Below are 21,585 nucleotides of genomic sequence, written 5' to 3'. Positions count from 1 at the left end.
TCTCCGTGTATGTATAATTTAACATAGAAAAGAAGCCGCAAACCCCTTGTTAACCAATTACAGTGGGGCTCTAATTCGGTTGACCTCTTTCCCAACCGACTAACCGGACGCCAATGTGGCAACCTTGCGGAACGAGGCAGGACCCTTAATAAGCTTACTGTTGGTCCATAACGCCCGATTTCACCCCGAAGATGAACCGCCGGAAACTCGTTCAAGCTTACCCAATTTCGGAGCAAGCTTGGCTAACAAGCAAACTAACCTGACCAGCACCAGCAAGGTTTAGTCCAAGGTGGAGACCCTAATCTTGTGGGCTATCCTGTTATGCTCTGGATGAGGAAGAGGTTGGACGAGCTTTTCTCAGCCATGAACCCATCATAAGCTGTGAGTTGCTTGGTTGGCTCGTTGGTTATTCGGTTAGTTAGGTGTTTTGTAGTACACCTACGCTGCGAAATGGTTTCTACACACGAAAAAGAGTTCTCTGTCAACCACTGTTTTGACCACTCCCTTTCAATCAAAAGGCATTTTTATCAGTTTTCATAGATGCAATTATTGTCGACAATATTTTGTATGACATGTGGCAACATTGCATGAAGTTTCGTCATTTGTGGTTCTGTGAATCGTTCAATATTAGAGCTTTGTAATTTGAGTGCAGCCTTCAGAGACTAGACGAAATTTCACACTCAATTTGCCGCTCTTCCAGGGCTGGGTAAGCACATAAAAGGCAAGATCGTCTAATCGTCGTCCTGCCTGGTAAAAAGGTTAACCCATATCCTGCATAGAACACGCAGCAGGCTTTGGATAGTTTGTCATGCGTCCAGACTGCTCTAGTCGAGTTGATTGAGAGTATAAGAATGATCAGAATGATGATGTTACAATATACATAAATATTTGTTCAATATCAACTAGAAACCAAATAAAATGTAAAGTAAACTGGAGTGAATCGGAACTTAAGTAAACTTGATCGCAGGTAGGTCATTCGTCAAAATTATACTTTGTTAAAACGTGATAATAAAAATATGACCGAAAATCGGCAGATTCAAATTGAACGGGCAAAATTACATGGAATAACAGATACAGTTCAGACTTGATTGTCCGAAGGCCTCGGAAAAAAATCACTTCGGATAATCAAATTTTCGGTTAATAGAAACATAAAAAAGCATTTCTTTCGTCTTATTATTTTTTATGGCCAAGCTTAAGTATGACAGAAAAAAATACGTGAATTTATTCGACACGGAAAAAATGAATCGCATGTAATCTCAGTTGATGTAAACTTGAGATTCGACGTAAACGGTTGAACCACACTTAAAATCATGTTTTTACGTATAATTTGTCGCAAATTTACATCAAATTGCATTTAAATTTAAATGTTTAATGACGTGCAAAAGTGTTACATCATAAATGATGTAACATTCGGAAATATTTTTTTGTGTGTACTCTAAAATAAGTTAGAATTTTTAAATCCAAGATGGCGGTCGAAATGTAGGTAATAGAGGAGAAAAGCAACTCGCGACAAAATTTTGAGGCTAGGAATTTTGACAGGTATGATTTTCATAATGTATTCGCCTCCTTTTCTCTCCCACAGAAAAAGTACGTACGTCAAACTAGGCAAAGTTGTTAAAGTCACTCACAAAATGAAATTTGAGTTCATTTCTGACGCCACGATTTTCTCCTCTATTACAAAATGGAAAATAAAAATTATTATTATAAAATGCAGTCAAATATTCATATTTGACTAAAATGGGGTCGCAGAACTCGAATTTTATGTCAAAAGTAAGAAAATTTAAATAGACGTAATCCGATACAAACCTTCGGATAATCGAAGTTTCGGATATCGAGGCTTCGGATAATCGAGTCTGGACTATAGTAGGATAATTGGGTCCTGAAACTATGCTTAAGTTTGTGATATTATTGTTTACAAAGATAAAGCTTATCTTTCTGAGTACAATGACCTTTTGTACGACCGCAATAGATTTTTTTAATCTACTTTAATCTTCTTGACAGAAAAGGACAGCTCGTTCCAAGGGGAACATAGTTGATCCACCGAAAAAATGTTGTCTTGTCAATTTATTTTGTTGCATAAAAATGAAAAAAAAGTGAAAACAAAAGGTTTTTGATCGTGTTTTTTTTATCGTTGTAGGGGATATAAACCCATTTAAAGCCTAATAAGCGGTCGTGTTTGAATGATGCTGGATAATCTGGAGTGTTCCTTGAAATTTACTAAAACCAAGTACACCAACGAGTAGAGCAACTTTCTGAGAACAAAAAAAAAATCAAATTATTCGCTCTACAGTATTGCCTTGGCGTTCCCGATTACGGGATTCCTACTCGAAACTAGGTGTCCGAAGGCTTGATTGTTGAGGCAATTGCAAACCTCTTTTTACACCTAAGCTTCCATCCACCCCGGGATTCGAACTGACGACCTTTGGATTGTGAGTCCAACTGCCTACCAGCGACTCCACCAGGACAGGACCCAGGGAGACGACTCCTACACCTGGACTGAGCTATCGACCCGGTTAGACCGGGGCCAACATTTACTTCCCCATCCGACGGAAGGCGTGATCAGACAAATCTCGTCTCAAAATTTGCCACCGAGACCTTCTGGGATCGAACCCAGGCCGACTGGGTGAGAGGCAATCACGCTTACCCCTACACCACGGTCCCGGTTCTGAGAATATTTATGTTTATTTTCACTTTTACTAAAAGTTATTCTATTTCTTTTACAAGCATTTAAAAAAAATCCCAAATGTATTCTTATTAGACGAGAATACAATTTTATTATTTTTAGCATAGTATTTTTTCTTCCAGCGCTCTTTTGGGTGTGCCAATTGTGATGAAATTTTAAGCGAACACTCACGAAAAGTAGCATTTATAGAGAAAGTTTCCTGGCATCACTGGCTCACTCCAACAAGTGCTGCTGGTGGTGTTGGTGGCCACCCTTTGTTCTTTATTTGCCTTCGTTTCTCGCTCAGTTTTCTTAAGCCATCAATTGGGAATGGGTCGTCAAAAGTCAAACTTCAAAAGACTTGGTGCGTTTGTTTTTTTTGGTGGCGCTTGCTAATTATTTACATGTTTCGGGATTATTTTTCAAGCGAGTGACTTGCTAATGCGCAAAAGAACATGATGCCGGTAGTTGGAAGCAATTTCACATTTCAAGCGCTTTAAAAACGTGCGCCAGTGCAAGGATATTGATGACGACTTTTGTTAAGCAGTTGAGCTCTCATCTTGCATGTGGATGTGTGTGTGTGCCAACAAAATGAGGAGAAATGGTCTCGCAAAATAGAAATTATGTTCAAAAGGGCATTAAATTTGATCTTTTTGTCCAGTAAGTGGCATACATTTGCGTGCTTACTTGAGGCGGTGCTGTTGCTGGTAAGTTTATAGCATAAATAGTATTTTTGGTGCTTTAATCGAGCATATAATTTTTCCATATGACGAAGATAGGTGTTTGATTAGAAAGGGTATTTTTCCCCTATTTGGTCGAACATCGATTTTACTACTGCACTTGCAGCAGGTGTAATGTCATTGGTCCAAAAATGACCTGTCACTGTTCGTAAATAAACAATGTTTGTAAACATAACGAAATAAACCAATGGTGCTTACGATTAAAATCACAAAACAAATTTTCTGTGATTGATGCTTTTGAAAAGTTCGGGAGCGATTTTCTGTATTCAACAAAATTGCTTGGGTTGGCAAGCCCGACTACCTTTTAGATGACAATAAAAAACCAAAAAATATTCCTGGTTAGATTTGATTAGATTTTCGAAAACACAAATTATGTGCAACAACTCATCTGAAGACTTGGAGCTTCAGAACAGCCCCCGAATTTCACTTCACCTCGCACCTTGACCACTGGGCATTGTTCTTTTGAAAATCTTAGTGAAATTTGTGGCAAATTCAGTGCCCGATTTTTAAATATTGCAAACTGCAACCCAATAAATAATTCTATCAATTGTCAAATCTGCACAAGCATTAGGCTCCAATTTCAGATATCGGCTCATTGTTGTCAGTTCATCTGTGTTTTTTTAAATCTGTGATTTTTTACGTAAACACATGCACATCACCGTCGTCAAAAAAGACACTTAATATTACACGCTGCATGTACAATTTTTGTAAACACAAAAAAAGTTGCAACCGACGGGACTCAAACCCAGCACCTACAGTATGGATTGGCGCCTTTGCCCGCTCGGCCATCAGACCGATGAATCTTGACATTCCGGTCAAGTAGGTTTCCGATACTGATGGGCTACATATTTCAAGTTGTAATATTACACAGAATTTCATAAAATAATGCAAAATTTATTTAACACCCAGGCCTTTGACACGCAGCTTTCTTACTACTTTATTTGTTGTGTGGTATTTTTTCATGAAGTTCTTTAAAATGATCTCTTTATTTGAATCATTTTGTTAACATTTTGTTTGCTTTTCTGTATGTTAGGTAATAATAAAATTGGTAAACTGCAACTGAAAAACACCTTTCTCAAATTTCACGGGCAAGTACTAATATTATTTTTGTATGCATTTATGTTGTCTTTTTCCTATTTTAACATTTTTCAAAATAAAGAAAAGCATTAGCTTTAAAGTTGCAATAGATTGTGTAAAACACAAAAACTAGGGGATATTCATAATTACTAAACCGTCACATTTGTGCTTCAAACATTACACTGTAGGAAATATTTTTTGGAAGGTTGAAAAGTTTTCAAAATATGTAAACTATATTTACTAAAATGTCATGACAATCTCTTTAAATACAGTATACAGTTTACCATTTTCAAGTTTTCCACACACACCGTTACACAAAAAAACATTCAATTAAGTTCGACCCCCTTTAAAAGATTCCATAAAATTTTAATTACTTTAATTACTCTTTTTTCGCAGAAATAATATTTTAGTCATAGATTTAGCAAGACAGTTGTTATCATTTTTTCAATAACATTTTTTCAGAATATAAGATTTTCAGTATTTTTTTAGACATTTTTTCAGAACTGTAAAGACTGTGTTTGGAATTTAAATGTTATTGAAGCGGCCAAATTAGCAGGACACAAACAAAATATCATAATAAAAATATACAGGCTAGAGATGTGAGATGGTTTGATTTTAATAACATGTTTTAAAAACAGGTTATTTGAAGCATTAGTAAAGGTAGCCAAAGCTCACAAGATTTTCCAAGTTGTCTTAAGATGTACTGGTTACTGATTGCCATAGAAAGCAAATGAAATGATTTGCTCAAATTAATTAAAATAGTAGAAAAAATCCTATTTAGGGACCATCCATAAATCACGTGGACACCTTAGGGGCGGTGAGGTTCAGCCTTTTGTCCACGCTCCATACAAAAATGATTTGTTTTGTATGGAAGTTGAGCACTAGGGGGGAGGGGGCTCCTGAGATTTCAAAAAAGAGGCCACGTGGTTTATGGATGGTCCCTTACCTAAAATAAACATATAAATGCTTGAAAATAAATTTGTTTTCTTGACATAATTTCAAATTTTTCTGTTTGTACAAAACACACGCAAATTTAAACTTACCTTTATTTTTCACCCAAACCGATGCTCCTTCTGGTTATCCTGGTCGTCCTGCTTGTATTATTTTTCTTCACGTTATTTTTCGTCACCAAAATTTTCACTGCTTGTCGTTATCAAATCAGAACCCGAAACTTACTTCGTTCCACTTATCACGAAAACAAACACAAAACCCCACACAGCACACACGCCCACAGAAACCCCACACTCCACACACCTGCCCTTAGCAGCAACAACACATTTGCCTCTGGTTTGCTTCGCCAGAACTCAGGCAACACGACGTGGCACGCTCCGGTGGAGACGCCTGGCGGTGGCTTATTTTGGCTGCTGCGTTCCTAGCAGCGACCTCCTTCCGGTTCTGCTTCTTTCGCGGCAAGCTCCAGCGCACATCCTGCCGACAAATAGGCCATCAGGAGTTGTCGACTACACTGAATTTTCCCTTTTTTTTGATTTTATTTTTTGGGAAGAGGAACTGCTTCACTGATTCGCTTTTTTTCGTGTTCCTTTTTGGGTATGGAATTATTCAAGATAAAATCAGGGTTTTCCTGTTTCACTTTGCTTCGTTAAGGGAAAACAACATTTTCCATAGAAAAAAAAAAAATATTTTCATATTGGGCAGAATCACGCACTGCAGATAAATCACACCTGAATTTTCCTTTGAAAAAGAAAAACTTTCTCTTATTCTTCTTTTTCTTCCGGAATATCCTTCCGTATAGCATTTAAATCAACTCCCTAGCGCTGAAATTGGGTCACCGAGCGGAAAGCAAAACACACAACGCCGTCGACCGACCGGAAGTGGCCACCACCGCCGGAGATAGGAGAGAAGGACGAAGAAAAGTCCGGCCCCGTTTCTGCATACCCCTTCGTTCGCCAACAGAGGCCGCTGACTGGTGGCGAAACGCCTGCAGTTAGGCTTGACGCGATGCGGCGTTGGCGATTCACGTGAATTTCCTCCCTTACTGCTGATGTTGCCTACCTGCAGGCGAAGGATTACGGGCGGCGCGTTCTTCGTGCACTGCAGGTGGCCTACTTTACGGCGTTTAGTGGTGGGATCAAATTTCACGGAAAAATCTGCAACATTTCCACCGGAATTTGCCGGCACAATGCCATGTAGTTTTGGTGGTAAACTGACACCGCACGTCAGCAAGGGAAAGCTACCCGAAAAAAGTATTAACTTTTGACATATCCACCACACCAAACGTACAAACAATTCATTTTTTCTTTCAAAACCGACACACACACACACAAACCCACTCACTATCAAAGACCGTCGTAAAGGGGGACCCCAGGAAAGTCCGGAACGTCGACGCGACCGATCCCAGTGAAAACTCGCAACTGAAGACGAACGAATTTTCCTCACCCAAGCAATGGGGCATCGCGACGCGATGGCGACGACGACGACGACGTCGGTTTTTCCGAGCCGAAGCGCGTGGCAGTGCGCGATTACAGTGATGTGTGGTGGTAGTGGTGTTGCCGTCGTCGGCGGTGTGATAGCGCGTTGGGATGTTCAGTTTCGGGATGGGGAGTTGGAGTGATCAATATGGATACATTTTCGTTCTTGATGATTTGTAGTGTAGTTTTTTTTACGAATGTTTCGTCGTTTCTGGCAAAATAAATTATAAATTTGTGGAAACTGATGAAAAAATCAATAAATCAATCTTGAATGGTTTTAAAAATATTATAGGTTTTTTCTCCCCTTTTGCTTTTATAAAATAAATCAACATCATTAAATGGAACATTTTATTTAAATTAACTAGCACATATTTCGACAATCTTTCCGATGTTTTATGCACTGTCCAGATAAGGGCAATTTTTGGCTTTTATGTTTATTTTTATTTTTAAAAATGGATATTTACTCATTTTTTGTGATAAAATGTGAATTAGAGAGAGCACAAAAAACCATTTGCAGAAGAAATCTAATCGAACAATATTTCGCTCTCATAGCTAAATTTTGGCCTCATTTTTTAAGAACAGTCGGCATAAATGTATGTAGAAATCAATTAAGGGGTTACATACATGTAAATCGACAAAAAGTCAGAGGTTGGTGTCAGCACACAATTAATTTTATTTAAAATCTGTTTTCAAATTATTAAAGCATACATTTTCATATCAAAACAAATTTCAAGACATTTGGTTGTATCATTTCCGAGATAAAGCTATTTGAAGATAGCAGTTTCAAAAAATGATTGCACAATATCTTAATACTGCCTTGACCAAATCGTCTCAAAATTTTGGTGAAGACTCGTTTAAACGGTCCTGTTATAAAAAAGAAAAAATATTTTTGTGTTTTTCATATTAAAAATCCTCAGTTTTTGATTATTGTATATTTTTAAAAAGCAAAATTTTAAAATCAGGTTTCGTCATGCAAACGGGATATGTCTTGAAAGTCTTCACCCTGAATTTCAGCCAATTTGGTCCATCCCATATCGAGATATCGTGGCACCCGTAAATCAACTCGGTGTTTCGAGAAAAACGCTCAGAAAGTTTGTCAGTCCGCTTTGCGCACGGCAAAATGTTGAGCTTAAATTCGTCTCTAACTCAGTTTAATCATGTAATATCTTCATGAAACTTTCAGGAGTGGTTGAAAATCATCTTTTTATTGGATTCAATAAACTTTCTGTATTATGAAAGTTTGTGATTTTCGACATGTATGTAACCCCTTAACAGAAAAATATACAAATTTCGTAAAAAAAAGAGCGTACACAAAGATTCAATAAATGCATATCTTTAACCAGTTTGTGGACCTGTATTATGTAGTCAAGGAGGTCGACTTATTCTCAATATATTTTTGTAGGAGCTGTTTTTGGAATCGGAGTCAGTAAAGTCTAGTATTTTTGGAGTCGGACCCGGAGTCGCTAAATCTCCAGAAGTCGGAATCGGAGTCGAGATTCGCAGAAGCTATTTTCCTCTTTACTTATTTTTTTTCAATTCGGTTTTATTGGTGAATAATCAAGATACAATGAGTTATTTTGAAGTGCATAACAGAGTTTTGGAGTTCCTTACAGCTGTGTGTTGCATCATAATCCATTTAGGAACAATTATTTCTTTAACTAAGGCACTAGCAAGAGTAAGAAAAAACTACACCCAAAGGAAAAATATATCTCAAAATCTGCAACATTGGATTTGCTGCAGAAAATGTCATATTTTATAACATTTTTTGCAGCAAGCCCGTAGATCATTTTTGCCCGCGTGTAATAATTTCAGCGATCTGCAGTTCTCACCAACACATATAAAGCTGGCCCGTCCCCGAGCAACACTCCAAAGAGAAGCATATGTTGGTGCTTCACACTTTTCATCAAGCGTCCATGGCGCGGTGGTAGCGTGTCGGATCAATAATCAAGAAGTTGATGGTTCATCTCGTTCTGCTAAGTTTTTTGTGAAATACAACCAAAAAGTCGTCGGTAATGTCGATAATTGTCGGTAACGGGCAAAAATGTCATACTCCTATATCGCAAAAAATGCATGAGGACAGATTTCATGCAGATTCTGATATACTTTCATGCCGCCATGCATCACAATCATGCGACTGCCAGTTGGGTGTATAAAAAAACTTACAGAAATGGCAAAGGAAAGGGGATAGAGGAAGAGATAGCTTATATCTAGATCACAGGTAATTTATCCTTTGTAGATGTGTTTGATCATCAGTTCCCCAAGGGCCAGAAATTGTTCTGCCTTGTTCCGGCAGCTCCGAAACCGCGTCATCATCTCCCCCGCGAGAGCAAAGAACTCCGGCAGGGTGAAGAGATCTTCCCCGGTGACTTCTTGCTGGGCCGTACTGCCGCTACCGGCAGCGACCACGCTGGCGAACGAACGCCCCCAACCAGGAGGGAACGCTGAGTTTTCCGCTGGCAGTGTGCACGCCTCCGAGAGGTGTGACTCACCGCACTTCACGCAGCGGGGCCGGAGGTTGCAGTTCCGCGAGCCGTGGCCGAATTTCTGGCAACGGTGGCATTGCACTACGTCCGTCGGGTTCTTGGTGTAAAACCGCCAGTTTACCCAAAACCCGTCCAACGTTTTAGTTCGCCGCAGGTCTTGGATCTTGACGGTGCCGCGGTCGAAGTACAACAGGTACAGTGTGTGTGTACCTGTTACCGTTGTCTTGCGCGAGAGCACTTTAATCTCCGCGGTTTTATTCCGGCGTCCGAAAGGTGACCCTTCAGATCGGAGATCAGACGGTCTTGATAACCCTGCAAGACGACCTTAACAGGGGGCTTCTCGGGGTTGAATGTGTAGAAGTTGAAGTTGCTATGCTTCAATTCTTCAAACACCAGGTCGAAATTCTTTTTGGTCAGTGTGATCACTTGCACTGCCGAATTACCGATTTTCAGACAATATTCGAGGCCTTCCAGCAACTCGTCAACATCGTCCGCTAACGTGTCCAAAACAAAAATTGGAGGTGGTCTACGTTCCGCTGGAGAGTTGTTCTTTTTTGACGTCGGCACTTTTTTCCGTGCACGACCATCATCGTCGTCGTCGTCGTCGGTAGTGCTGCTACCGTCAGAGTTGTTATTTTCTTCGTCGTCGCTCAGCATCTGGAACTCGTTCCTGATGGGGATGTTGGTGGATGTTGATGTGCCACTGGTTGTGGCACCGGAAGTACCGGAACGGGTTCGCACTGGTGATCTTGGGACATATCCGGGATGTAGTAACTTTTTGTCGATGCCTTCAGCGCTGACGCTCCCCTGCGCGATGGCGGCCGACACGGCGTTGGTTTGTTTACCTTTTTGCAGATGGCCGGTAGACGAACTTCGCGGGTTTTTCGAGGCCGCACTCGAACTGCCACGGCCACGGCTGGCCTTTGGCATGCTTGAGAAGCAAACTCGCGGGTAACCACAATCAATTACGGCGAAAAAAATTGATAAAACGATGGAGCACTGAGCACTAGCTGCATGCTCTCGTGCGTACACGGAGGGAGCTGTGACTTCTTTATTTATTTTCAAGAACTTCATTCCCTCCTCCATCTTCATTTTTTTAATTTTGAACTTTTTTTTTAAATAAAAGGTCATATAAACACATGAAGCACAATATCTTAAAAAAATACTCATGAATTGTTTTTGTGTGATTGCCTGAAAATTATTATAATTATAAATATTTGATCCCGAACTATTTCCGATTTTTATGAAAAGAAAAAGGTTAAGCATAGAGCTGATTTTTTTTTTAAAGAAAATATGTTTTAATCAGGGGTGACTAAAGAATGGCCCGCGGACTTTTTTTGAATGATCTACCTACAAATAACCCTTGGACGCATCTTTAAGTGATTTTATAATTCCTAGAAGTTATGTTTAAGTTTATGCATATTTTGTGAACCTTTTTAGAATTTGTTAATATAAAATTAATTGCATAATCAGGATCAAAGTATGGAAAACCCATACTTTGATCCCGATTATATAAAACAAATATTGTGTTAAAAATCTATTTTATCGTCACTATCAATCGTAACACGTTTAAATGTGATCAAAAATAGTAACTTATTTCACAATTTTCATCAAATATTTATTGAAATTTCATTAAAATTGGAGGAATATTTTTTTAATCCTCAAGCAACTATTTATAATTAGGATTGCACATAATTTTAAAAATAAATTACACACTTTTACAAAGTATGTGTGACCCCTTCTAAAATACATTTGAAAAATAAATTTAAAAAAAATCAATTTAACTACAACTTAAGAACTTTCATTATATTTGTGAAATCAAGATTGTTGAGGCACGAAAGTTGCAATGAAAAGCAGATGAGTAATATTTATGTTTGTTTATGTTGGTATATTTTTAAAGTTTAACAAATTGATTGGAGGCTTTTTTGTACAAAACTGTTTATTTTTGTTTGTTTTCTAACATTTTGTTTTTGTAAGTTTTATAGATTGAATAAAAAAAACATTTTTTTCTCATATGGCCCGCAAACTCATGTGAGCTTCAAATTTGGCCCCCCATTATAAAACATTGAGCACCCCTTGAAGAGATAGAAGCGTATAATCAGGGTATACGAAGGAATGTTTAAATAAGAAATAAATAAATTTACTGCTAAGGTTCATTGTATTGCTCAATCATAATAATACACAATTTATGGTCATTTTTGAAAGAATTGAATAATTTTTAGCAAAAAGTATTTATTTTAGAAAACTTTGCATATTTTGTTGCATTTTTTCCAAACAAACTAAAAACTCACTGATTTATTCAATGAATAACCGTTTATTTTAATGTTCTAAGAACTGCTAAGATTAGAAGTAGTGACAGTCTCATGAAATTTTTCAAGCCTCAATTATTTACCAATTAATTGTTTATGTTTAAATTAATATACAAACTGGCAGAAATTATTAAATATAATTAAAATTTCAACAACTTTCATATTTTTGATTGGACAAAATGCAAAAACTCAAATAATTATTTTAAAAGACTCTTAAATGTTTGCAAGCGCAGCTCATTTAATAAAAAAATGGGACCACATAACTTTCTTAAAAATTGAAGAACTGCGCATGTTGATAAATATTGAATTCCATCTATTTCATCCTCATTCTGCCTAAAAATTGCCGATTTATAAATATTTCAAAAACATTCTCAGTATCTTAAAAAACTGAAATCTAAGTGCAATCAACTAAAATCAATTTGTAGGAAAGTGTTTTCATATTTGGGTCATTCCATCTCAACTGTGCACGAAAAAGTGCAAATTTGAAAATTACCCTCTCCGATCCTGCTCAAATTTGGCAGAGCTGTTAATACTATCAAAACATACAAGAATCCCGAATTTCATCCAAATCGGACCACCCCCTCAATTTTTGTACCTCCCCAAAAAATCGACTTTTTGGCGATTTTTGACCAAACCTTCAAGTTTCAAACGACGATAACTCAGGAACCACAAATCTTAGAGGGTCGGTCTTAGACTCAATTTTGAAGGAAATTGGACGTAGAATCCATTTCTGTGGTCAAATTTTTGATTAATTTATTTTTTCTACCTGTATTGCGCAATTGAAAACTTTAAACGGCCGTATCTCAAAACACCCCAACTTATATTTTTAATTTGACCTCACCATCGTGTTCCCGGCCAATTTTACATAAGAATCACTTATCGACAAAAAGGAATATGTTTCGTTCCAGAGATATCGAATTTTAAAGTTTTGTGTTTTCGAGATTACCTACATCAGCTTCATTCGCCGCATCTGCTAGAAGCACACAGGCGGGCTGATCAATAACTGCTACCTGGTGTTCTAGGAGATGATTAATTTAATTTATATTTTCATAATTTTACGCAAATATTTATTCAAATGGCTAATAGGGGAAATTCTGGTATGTTTGGCAGGTTAAGTCCTCGCTCCTAGTTTCGTCCAATTTGCTTATTTTCACTATTTAAACAACAAATTTTGCAAAACTTTTGATAGAAACTTGCTTGTTCACTTCTTATTGAGCTATTTATCACTCGATTTCAGTTGAAAACGCTTTTAATCAGCTGTAATTGAATGCCAAAGCGCTGATATGGCAACATAAGAGGAACGCTGGAATTAGATGCTGTTCCCTACCTTGATCAATCAATTTTGTGAAAGGAATATTTATTGGGTTATTTTACGTGTTGCTAACCGTTTTAGAGTACCTCCGAGGCCATGACTAGGGCCTTCATCATGAGCGGTAGCAAAATAGTGCCATTCAGCAAAAACCCCAAAACCTGCTTTATTATTATTATTATTATAGTTATTATAATTTGGCAAATCCTATTTATGGTTTAAAAGATTGATCATATTAAATCAATTTTAATATTGTGAGCCAGCTCCATTTGATTAAAAGAATCCAAGAATGATGTAAGGAAAAAAAAATACTGTTGTTCGGACGGTGTCGAAATCATCGCAACTAAATTTGGGGAATTAGCCGCTTTGCAGCAGATCAAACTTTGTGATTTTCTTACATTTTTCAGTTTTATACTTTCCAGAAATCCTTTTCCTACTCCTTGTGATCGTCCTTCACTAGAGTACAACGTATCAACAAATTTTATTAATTTTTGTTCATTTTTTTGCCTTCCTCACCTTACTGAGGAAAGGCTATAAAATCACTCGAAAACTGAACTTCTCAATTAGACCTCCTAGACCCACCTTCATGTATACCTATCGACTCAGAATCGAATTCTGAGCAAATGTCTGTGTGTGTGTGTGTGTGTGTGTGTGTGTGTGTGTGTGTGTGTGTGTGTGTGTGTGTGTGTGTGTGTGTGTGTCTGTGCACCAAAAAAAATGCACTCGATTATCTCAGCACTGGCTTAACCGATTTGGACCGTTTTGGTCTCATTCGATTCGTCTTGGGGTCCCATAAGTCCCTATTGAAGATTATGAAGTTTAGTAAAGTACTTCAAAAGTTATGCTAAAAAAACAATTTTGACTAAAGATTGTAAAAAGGGTGGTTTTTGTAAGAAACCCCAGCATGCTATACATTTTTAGAAAGGTATTTAAAAGACCTTTCCAACGCGACCAATACATTGAAGATCTGACAACCCTATCAAAAGTTATTAGCAATTAAGTGTTATTTATGCACTTTTTGGAAGCCGGATCTCAGATATCACGATGGAAACGTTGTCCAGATCTATCATGCAACCCGTCGTTGAACAGGTAATCAAAAGACCTTTCCAACGCGTCCAAAACATTGAAGATCTGACAACCCTATCAAAAGTTATAAGCACTTAGGAGTTATTTATACACTTTTGGAGGCTAGTTCTCAGATATTTAGATGAAAACGTATTCCAAATATATCATGCGACCTATCTTTGGATAGGTAATTTAAAGACCTTCCCACGAGCGTGTCTATTTTGGATAGCATTACCCTTTGAATGAGGGGAAGGCACCAACCACCTAAAGGTGGATTAAGTAACGTTTTTACTCAGTAATGTATCGTGTACTTATTGTTCAGTGTTATTAACAAGATTAATTGCATTTTCCTGCTCGCTCCGTCGGAATCCAATTCTGCCCTTTACTGTGTGTCGTTATTGCTCTGTCCTGTGGGTTAGCACAGAAATTCACTTCATTCATTTTTTTGAGCAGATAAACATTCGTGATTCAACTCCAGTTTCCTACAGTGTTATACAGTAAATTTTTGACCAATTTGATAAAGATTATTTATGATGAAATATTATTTCAATAAATGACCAGGTAGCAGTTATTGATCAGCCCGCCTGTGTGCTTCTAGCAGATGCGGCGAATGAAGCTGATGTAGGTAATCTCGAAAACACAAAACTTTAAAATTCGATATCTCTGGAACGAAACATATTCCTTTTTGTCGATAAGTGATTCTTATGTAAAATTGGCCGGGGAACACGATGGTGAGGTCAAATAAAAAAAAATAAGTTGGGGTGTTTTGAGATACGGCCGTTTAAAGTTTTCAATTGCGCAATACAGGTAGACAAAATGTATTAATCAACATTTTGATCACGGAAATGGATTCTACGTCCAATTTCCTTCAAAATTGAGTCTAAGACCGACCCTCTAAGATTTGTAGTTCCTGAGTTATCGTCGTTTGGAACTTGAAGGTTTGGTCAAAAATCGCCAAAAAGTCGATTTTTTGAGGAGGTACAAAAATGGAGGGGGTGGTCCGATTTGGATGAAATTCGGGATTCTTGTATGTTTTGATAGTATCAACAGCTCTGCCAAATTTGAGCTGGATCGGAGAGGGTAATTTTCAAATGCTGTTCCGCTTCAGATGGAATGACCCATTTCTGATCAGATCAGTGCATAATTGACAAAGGGAGCGCGTGGTCGTAAAAAATATTTGGAGTGAAAAGTGATTTCTTTTGTGATTTTCAAAGCCCTTCCTATATCGGCGTTGATCGAAAGCCACGGCGTCGGGTGGATTGTGTTTAATTTTTTCGAATAAGGTTTTATTTTTTTTGCGGTGAAAAAGCCATTTCTATATAATGAACGAAAGACGCACTGACAATTTGGATCGTTGAGTTAATAGTGGAGCAAAATAACTGTGTGTGAGTGATTTTGTGTGTTAACCAGAAAGACCTTCCCATAGCATCGTTGCTCGGAAGGCTCGCCGACGGGTCTGTTATGAAAGTCCTCCCCATAGCGTCGTAGCTCGGGAGGCATCGAAAAGCCAATACCTTATCCTACTAACCCAAAAAAATATTAATCACGTGATGCTTGAAAGAGATGCTGTGGATTCAACGGTCTCAAGCGGTATCAACAAGTACACCCAAAATTCAGAGTCGAGATAATCGTTCTCTCAAAATTTATTGAGGGCTCAGTGCCAAAATCGATAGAATAATGGTACCAACTCACACCATCATAACAAATGAGTTCATTCGTTAGTTGAATCAATAAATCTCCAACAAGTGTCATACATCGACTTCTGACTTCTCCTTGGTCACCAAGCTGTGGTGGCCGAGGCAGCTAAGTCATTGGATTGGTTTGTCAAAGGTCTCTGGTTCGATTCCCGAAAAGCGATTAGCGAAAAACTCATCAACTGCAACTTCAACTATCGGACTAACATTCCTCCCTTTCGTTGAACTGCAGGCTTCTTGGGAGGGCGCCGGTATTGACTAATAAAGTCGGGGTCTTCAGGGGTTAAACAGTGAACGGATGGTTGGCTCCCACTGATCATTTTTGATTCATTGTTTAACTTCAGCTGATCTGTCAATAACGGAGTAGCAGCTCATTGGCAGTCAACCATGCTCATGCTCATGCTCATGCTGCTCAAGTGATTTCATATTTTTGATCATATTTTTGTACTGTATAATATAAAGTTGTTTCTTTTTGTGACAAAAAACCACCCTGCCCAGTTTTTATTTTGTAATGGTGTCACTCCGCCATGAATAAAACCTTGAAAATATTAGCTATGAAGTAATTTTGCCTGGAGCCATATTTCGCATGCCGTGTCTTCAGTTCAAGGCAGGGCCTCGTAGCGTGGTGGTTAGCGTTTTCTGCTGCCGATCCCTAAGTTGCTATGGGGCGCGGGTTCAATTCCCGCCTTATCCTCCTGGCCTTCTATCGGATGGGGAAGTAAAACGTCGGTCCATTTGCGTAAAAGAGGTTTGGGGTGGCTCAAATAAATTCACATTATAAACCGTGGTTTGTTGAATCATATTTTTCACATTCACTTGTTTGATAAACGTTTAAAAGTTTACAAAATGTCAAGTTTCTTTTTACGAAAATCGAGTGTTTTCACAAACACATTTGTTATGTTTATGTTAAATTTCCACAGGCTTTAAAAGCTTTAGAAAGCATTGGATAAATATGTTATGAAATGAATTTGTTTAACACCTTCATACAAATATATCAACCTACTCAGGCCGATGCAAATATTTTTAATACAATGTGTACCAGCCTTAAACGAAAATAAAAAAAAGACAAAATTAAAAACGGTCATTTGTCAAACGATTGGCAACTAATTTCGAGTTCATCAAACTCTACCATATTTTGGGAAAATGTTGATAAATAATGGAATAATTTATTTGAAAAAAAAAGGTTTTATAAATTAAATATAAATAAAACCGTCTCAAATTTGCAAATTTGTACAAAATCACCACAGTCATAACGAAAACAAATTACCAAAACTTCATCTAGCATCCACGGCATCCCTACATCCCCATCTAAGGTAAGTCACCACTCCTTTGATCGAACCTCGTCCTAAACATGCCAACACACACCACACGCATCACGCCACGCGCTCTCTTCTGACAGCCCAAGAGATGGAAATCCATCCCCACGCGCCGTCACATCGTATCATCATCTAGTTGCTCGTTTTTCCCATTTTCCCAGTAACAGCAGCATCAGTAATAAAATAGCCGCAGTTATTCTTATCTTGGCCAACTGCCTCTGCTGCTGCCGTTTTTAAGCGTCTGTTTTTCGTTCACTGATGGAAAACCAAAACACCACCAACACACAAGCGAAACCAAAACCTGCCTTTCCCCTCTCTCTTGACAGGTTTTCCGCACCTTACATCATCGACTTCCTACGGTAGCCCTTTTTGTTGTGACTTTTCCATTGAAGCAAACTAAAATGTCTCAATAGACGGGAGTAACTACACTGAGAGGGGTCGCCCCCTGTTTTGTCTGATAGCAACGCAACGCGTGGTGTTCCGCCGACCAGGTTCGAACCCGAACCCGGCGGAGCGCATGCGTTCTAGGTCAGAGCCGGTCAGTTTTTTTTTGTTTGTTTGCTGGTATTCCTGTTACGAGCCTGAAACATGGCTTGGCGTTGTGATAGCAAGCTGGTGAAATTTGGAGGCTATTCGACACAGAGAGGAAAAAAAACTCGATTCATTCTGGTTTAGTCCTTTCTGGACTGCCTGTTTGTACGCACCAAGGTACGCACTCAGTCTTAAATGTGCTGGGTCTACCGTCATCATCATTGGAATTTATTTTACCATCATTATAGCAGCACGCAGAAAATATTTTGTAGATCAAAATTAAAAAAATGTAAAATATTTATAATAATCAAAATAACGCTTTGAAACAAGCCTTAATTTGTCTAATTCCATAAAAGTCTTTGTTGTTTTGAAAATGGTACTTTGACGTTTAGCATTGATTCAACAAAAATCTTGGTTTTCAAATTAACAAAACGTTTTGGATATTCAAATATGCCTTATTTTTCTGCGTGAAGGTAATGTTGCAAGTCCTCGTGATCATGCTATCTAGTCGCATGTCATTTTTTGTCATGTCGAATTCCGGAGTTTTTTTTTTTTGAAAAGATCCAATAAATCAAATTTCCAGTTTTTTGCTTTTTGGGTGTATTTGAAACAGCCTTGAGTCAGGGGTATTAAAAAACACCCAAAAAGCGAACACTGAAAATTTGGTTTATTGGTCCTTTAAAAAAACTCCAGAATTGAGCTAGGAACGCCATTTTGGGCAGCTATCAATCGATCGACTTGGTGTCTGCAGCAAAAGTTTAGGTTACCATTAGGACTGTTTTAAATACGAAATAGGGGAACAGCATCTAATTCCAGTGTGCCTCTAATGTTGGCAGGTAAGAACTTTGACATCAATTAAAGCTAATAAAGAGCGTTTTCAACTGAACTCGAGTGATAAATAGGTCAATAAGAAGTGAGCAAGCAAGTTTCTATCACAAGTTTTGCCAATTTAGTTGTTTAAATTGTGAAAATCAGCAAATTGGATGGAGTTAGGAGCGAGTGCTTATCCTGCCAAACATACGAGAATTTCCCCTACGTATTTGTTTTTAATTTTAAGCGTTTCAGGGAACGTTCTCGCAATAAAAATAATGTCATACAAAATGTTATACACTCAAACCCCGGTGGTTTGACACCAACTGTTGTCAAACGAACGGGGTCACTTTTTAGTTTGACATCCCATTTACACGGAGTTCACATACACTACCAAACGTTTGTTTTGATAGTGTGCGTGAGCGTCGTGTAAAAAGTGACAGTTAGTCACTTTTTAGTTTGACTTTGACCAACCAACGGGGTACAAACTAAAAAAGTGTCAAACGAAAAAGTGACCAACCACCGGGGGTTGAGTGTAATTCATTTTTAGATGCAAAATCGAGTTTGCAACAGAAAATCTTCGCCGTCGTGCTAACTTGTCGTACGTGCATTTTGGGCCAAATTGAGTTAAGAACGCCATTTTGTGTAGCTCACAATGCCTCACCTTTTGACCTTCACAGATCCCCAAAATTTCAATCCTGAGATATTCAACGAAATCCGAAAAAACAGTGCTGTCAAAGTGTTTCTTTGAAGAAACTTGCGCTAGTTCCGCACGGGTTTCGCCGCCATCTTGGAACTGAAACTCTATAGCTATAGTGCCGCACTCGATATTTTTCAGTTTCATGCGAGTTTCATGCACACTAACAAATGACGTTCGTTTGAACCGAAACTGGCACCGACAAGTGCGGCACTCAGTGCCGACCGGCTCTTCAAACGAACGTACCACAAACTTCGGGACAATGCCACGACAACACCACGTGGCGCCACTGTTTCGAATGAGAAAATGATACAGGTTTTTCAGACGAGTTTCAATCCCGTGACATAATGGTCAGCCAAGCAAAACGTGTTTGTTATTGTTTACATTGCGTGCTTTTGTTTTTGTTTATTCAAGGTCAAATATAAAAACGCGTTTTTCTCGGAACATCGAAACGGCGGGTGCGACAAGATAGCACGACGACGGCGAAATGATTTTAGACTATAGTGCACCATGCCATTTCGGGTCAACCTAACCTTCCAAAAATGTCTAAATCAAGATATCTTATCTGGTAACATCTAGGATTACCAATTTTATCTATCGAGTTTCCAAAATTTCATCAATGCTCATGTCGCGTGCCCATTAGTTGGTCTCCAGAAGTGAACCAAGTCACACCACCGAGATAACCTCAAAAATGGAGATGTTTAGTGACCTACCGAGCAACGCCTCCTTGGATCGATTTTTCTTCCAAGATCGTTGGAACTCCCTGCTGGACGCGATTGGTGACGATCCCGAGTTCCTGTACATTTGGGCGTTGACGACCTGGGTCAACGGATTTTTCTGGGCGTTCGGCGGCCTATTTGTACTGATGGACGTCACGAATCGACCGAGGTTCCTTCGAAAGTACAAGACGCAACCCGGTATGAACGAACCACTGGAGTGGGATGGATTGTGGAAGGTCGTCAAGACAATTCTGTTCAACCAGACTGTAATTGGAGTTCCGCTGACGTACGTAGGGTTTCACACGGCTGGCAAGTCCAACCTTCCGGATGTCGCGTGCTTCCAAGTGGTTGGGAAGTGCTCCGTGATCTGGCCGTTAGTTTGTTCTTCGCGGAAGTTGGTTTCTACTACGTCCATCGGTTGCTACATCTGAAGCCCCTCTACAGGTACGTCCATAAACGGCACCACGAGTGGACGGCCCCTTTCGCTTGGGCCGCCATGTACTGCCACCCGGTGGAGCACGTCGTAAGTAACATGATTCCACCGATCATTGGCATCCACCTGATGAAGAGCCACCTGGCTACGGCCGCCCTCTGGTTCCCGCTGGTCATCGTCAACACCGTGCGGGACCACTGCGGGTACCATTTGCCGTTCTTCCCAAGTGCCGAGTACCACGACTACCATCACGCAAAGTAGGCTATGTGACATTGTGACAGTTCGTTTATCTAACGTTTGACGTTTTCCGGTAGGTTCACGGAGTGCTTTGGTACCTTTGGTTATCTGGACTGGCTGCATGGCACCGACAAAGGGTTTCGGAAGAGTAAACAGTGTCTACGGCATCGGGTTTTGTGGACCACCAAGTCGGCGCGGGAACATTACCCCGATAAGTGAAAGTGGAGGTCGTCGAGATCGTGCTACCTTGTCGCATTTCACTTTTTGATGTTTCGAAAAAAAAGTTTTTATGTCTAAACATAAATGAACAAAACTAAAGCATAAACAAATCAAATAAGTTTGATTTAGCTGTCAATTGTTCAACGATTCGTTAAATTAGGTTCCCTGTATGCTGCAGAAATTTTTCCGTGTGAGTGTCTTAAAAATGTAATGGTAGAAGTACATGCAAAAGTGACTATCTGCGTCTATTTGGAATAAATGAATGTAATTGAAGTGTAAAGCACGATTTACTGTTTATAAATGAACTTAACGTTACCTCAAACATTCCCAATAAAACCAAGTTCAAATGCGTACGTCCGATTTGAATCAGGCTATTTCGTCAACAAAACCAACTTTTCTGTCCTCTATACACCAGCCCTGTTGCCACTGGGTAATATCGTCACGTTTTCGCGTATGTTTTGCTTCCAACCAAAATAAAAAAAGAGGTGAAAAAATAAAAGATAAAAAAGGGCAAACATCGTACATGAACCGCGCGAAGCCATATCAACCCCTTCTTCAGGACAGACCTTTTGTGGAAACCTACCCGACTGGAATTTTAAATTTGCTGCCTTGACATGGGTTTTGGGTGTAACGACGCTACTGTTTGAAAATAATAAAAATGAAGATTTTTTGGGGGTTACCAAAAAAGGTACGCCGTTGCTCAAAACACTTGTTGTTTGGACTGTCAAGTTCCCACGCAGCGTGTTGCACTCATAAAGTGTGGTATCTGATAGTGACGACGAAGTGCTTATCGGTGCGTGACACTCAAGTACAAATTTACATAATTACACATTAGGGTGACCCTAGGGGTGACCG

At 38.9% G+C, this 21,585-nt stretch overlaps 2 protein-coding genes across 2 annotated transcripts in view; one reads left to right on the top strand and one right to left on the bottom strand.

Annotated features, from left to right (window-relative positions):
- LOC6049174 overlaps nt 1–6,982 on the bottom strand; it is a 160,627-nt gene extending 153,645 nt beyond the window's left edge. Inside the window, 1 exon segment of the mRNA XM_038249882.1 lies at nt 5,523–6,982. The gene's annotated coding sequence lies outside the window, so the exon portion shown is untranslated.
- A 12,796-nt stretch (nt 6,983–19,778) lies between these two features.
- On the top strand, nt 19,779–21,043 carry LOC6044161 (fatty acid hydroxylase domain-containing protein 2). Its single transcript, XM_001861675.2, is given in 3 exon segments — nt 19,779–20,168; nt 20,171–20,531; nt 20,589–21,043. Coding segments are annotated over 3 exon segments (858 nt in total). The 5' UTR covers nt 19,779–19,813; the 3' UTR covers nt 20,731–21,043.
- The last annotated feature ends 542 nt before the right edge of the window (nt 21,044–21,585 follow it).

The sequence above is a fragment of the Culex quinquefasciatus genome, chromosome 1 (assembly GCF_015732765.1).
Source record: "Culex quinquefasciatus strain JHB chromosome 1, VPISU_Cqui_1.0_pri_paternal, whole genome shotgun sequence".
Lineage (NCBI taxonomy): Eukaryota > Metazoa > Arthropoda > Insecta > Diptera > Culicidae > Culex > Culex quinquefasciatus.
The sequence above is the reverse complement of the archived record's forward strand: the minus strand, read 5'-3'. Positions and strand labels throughout refer to the sequence as shown.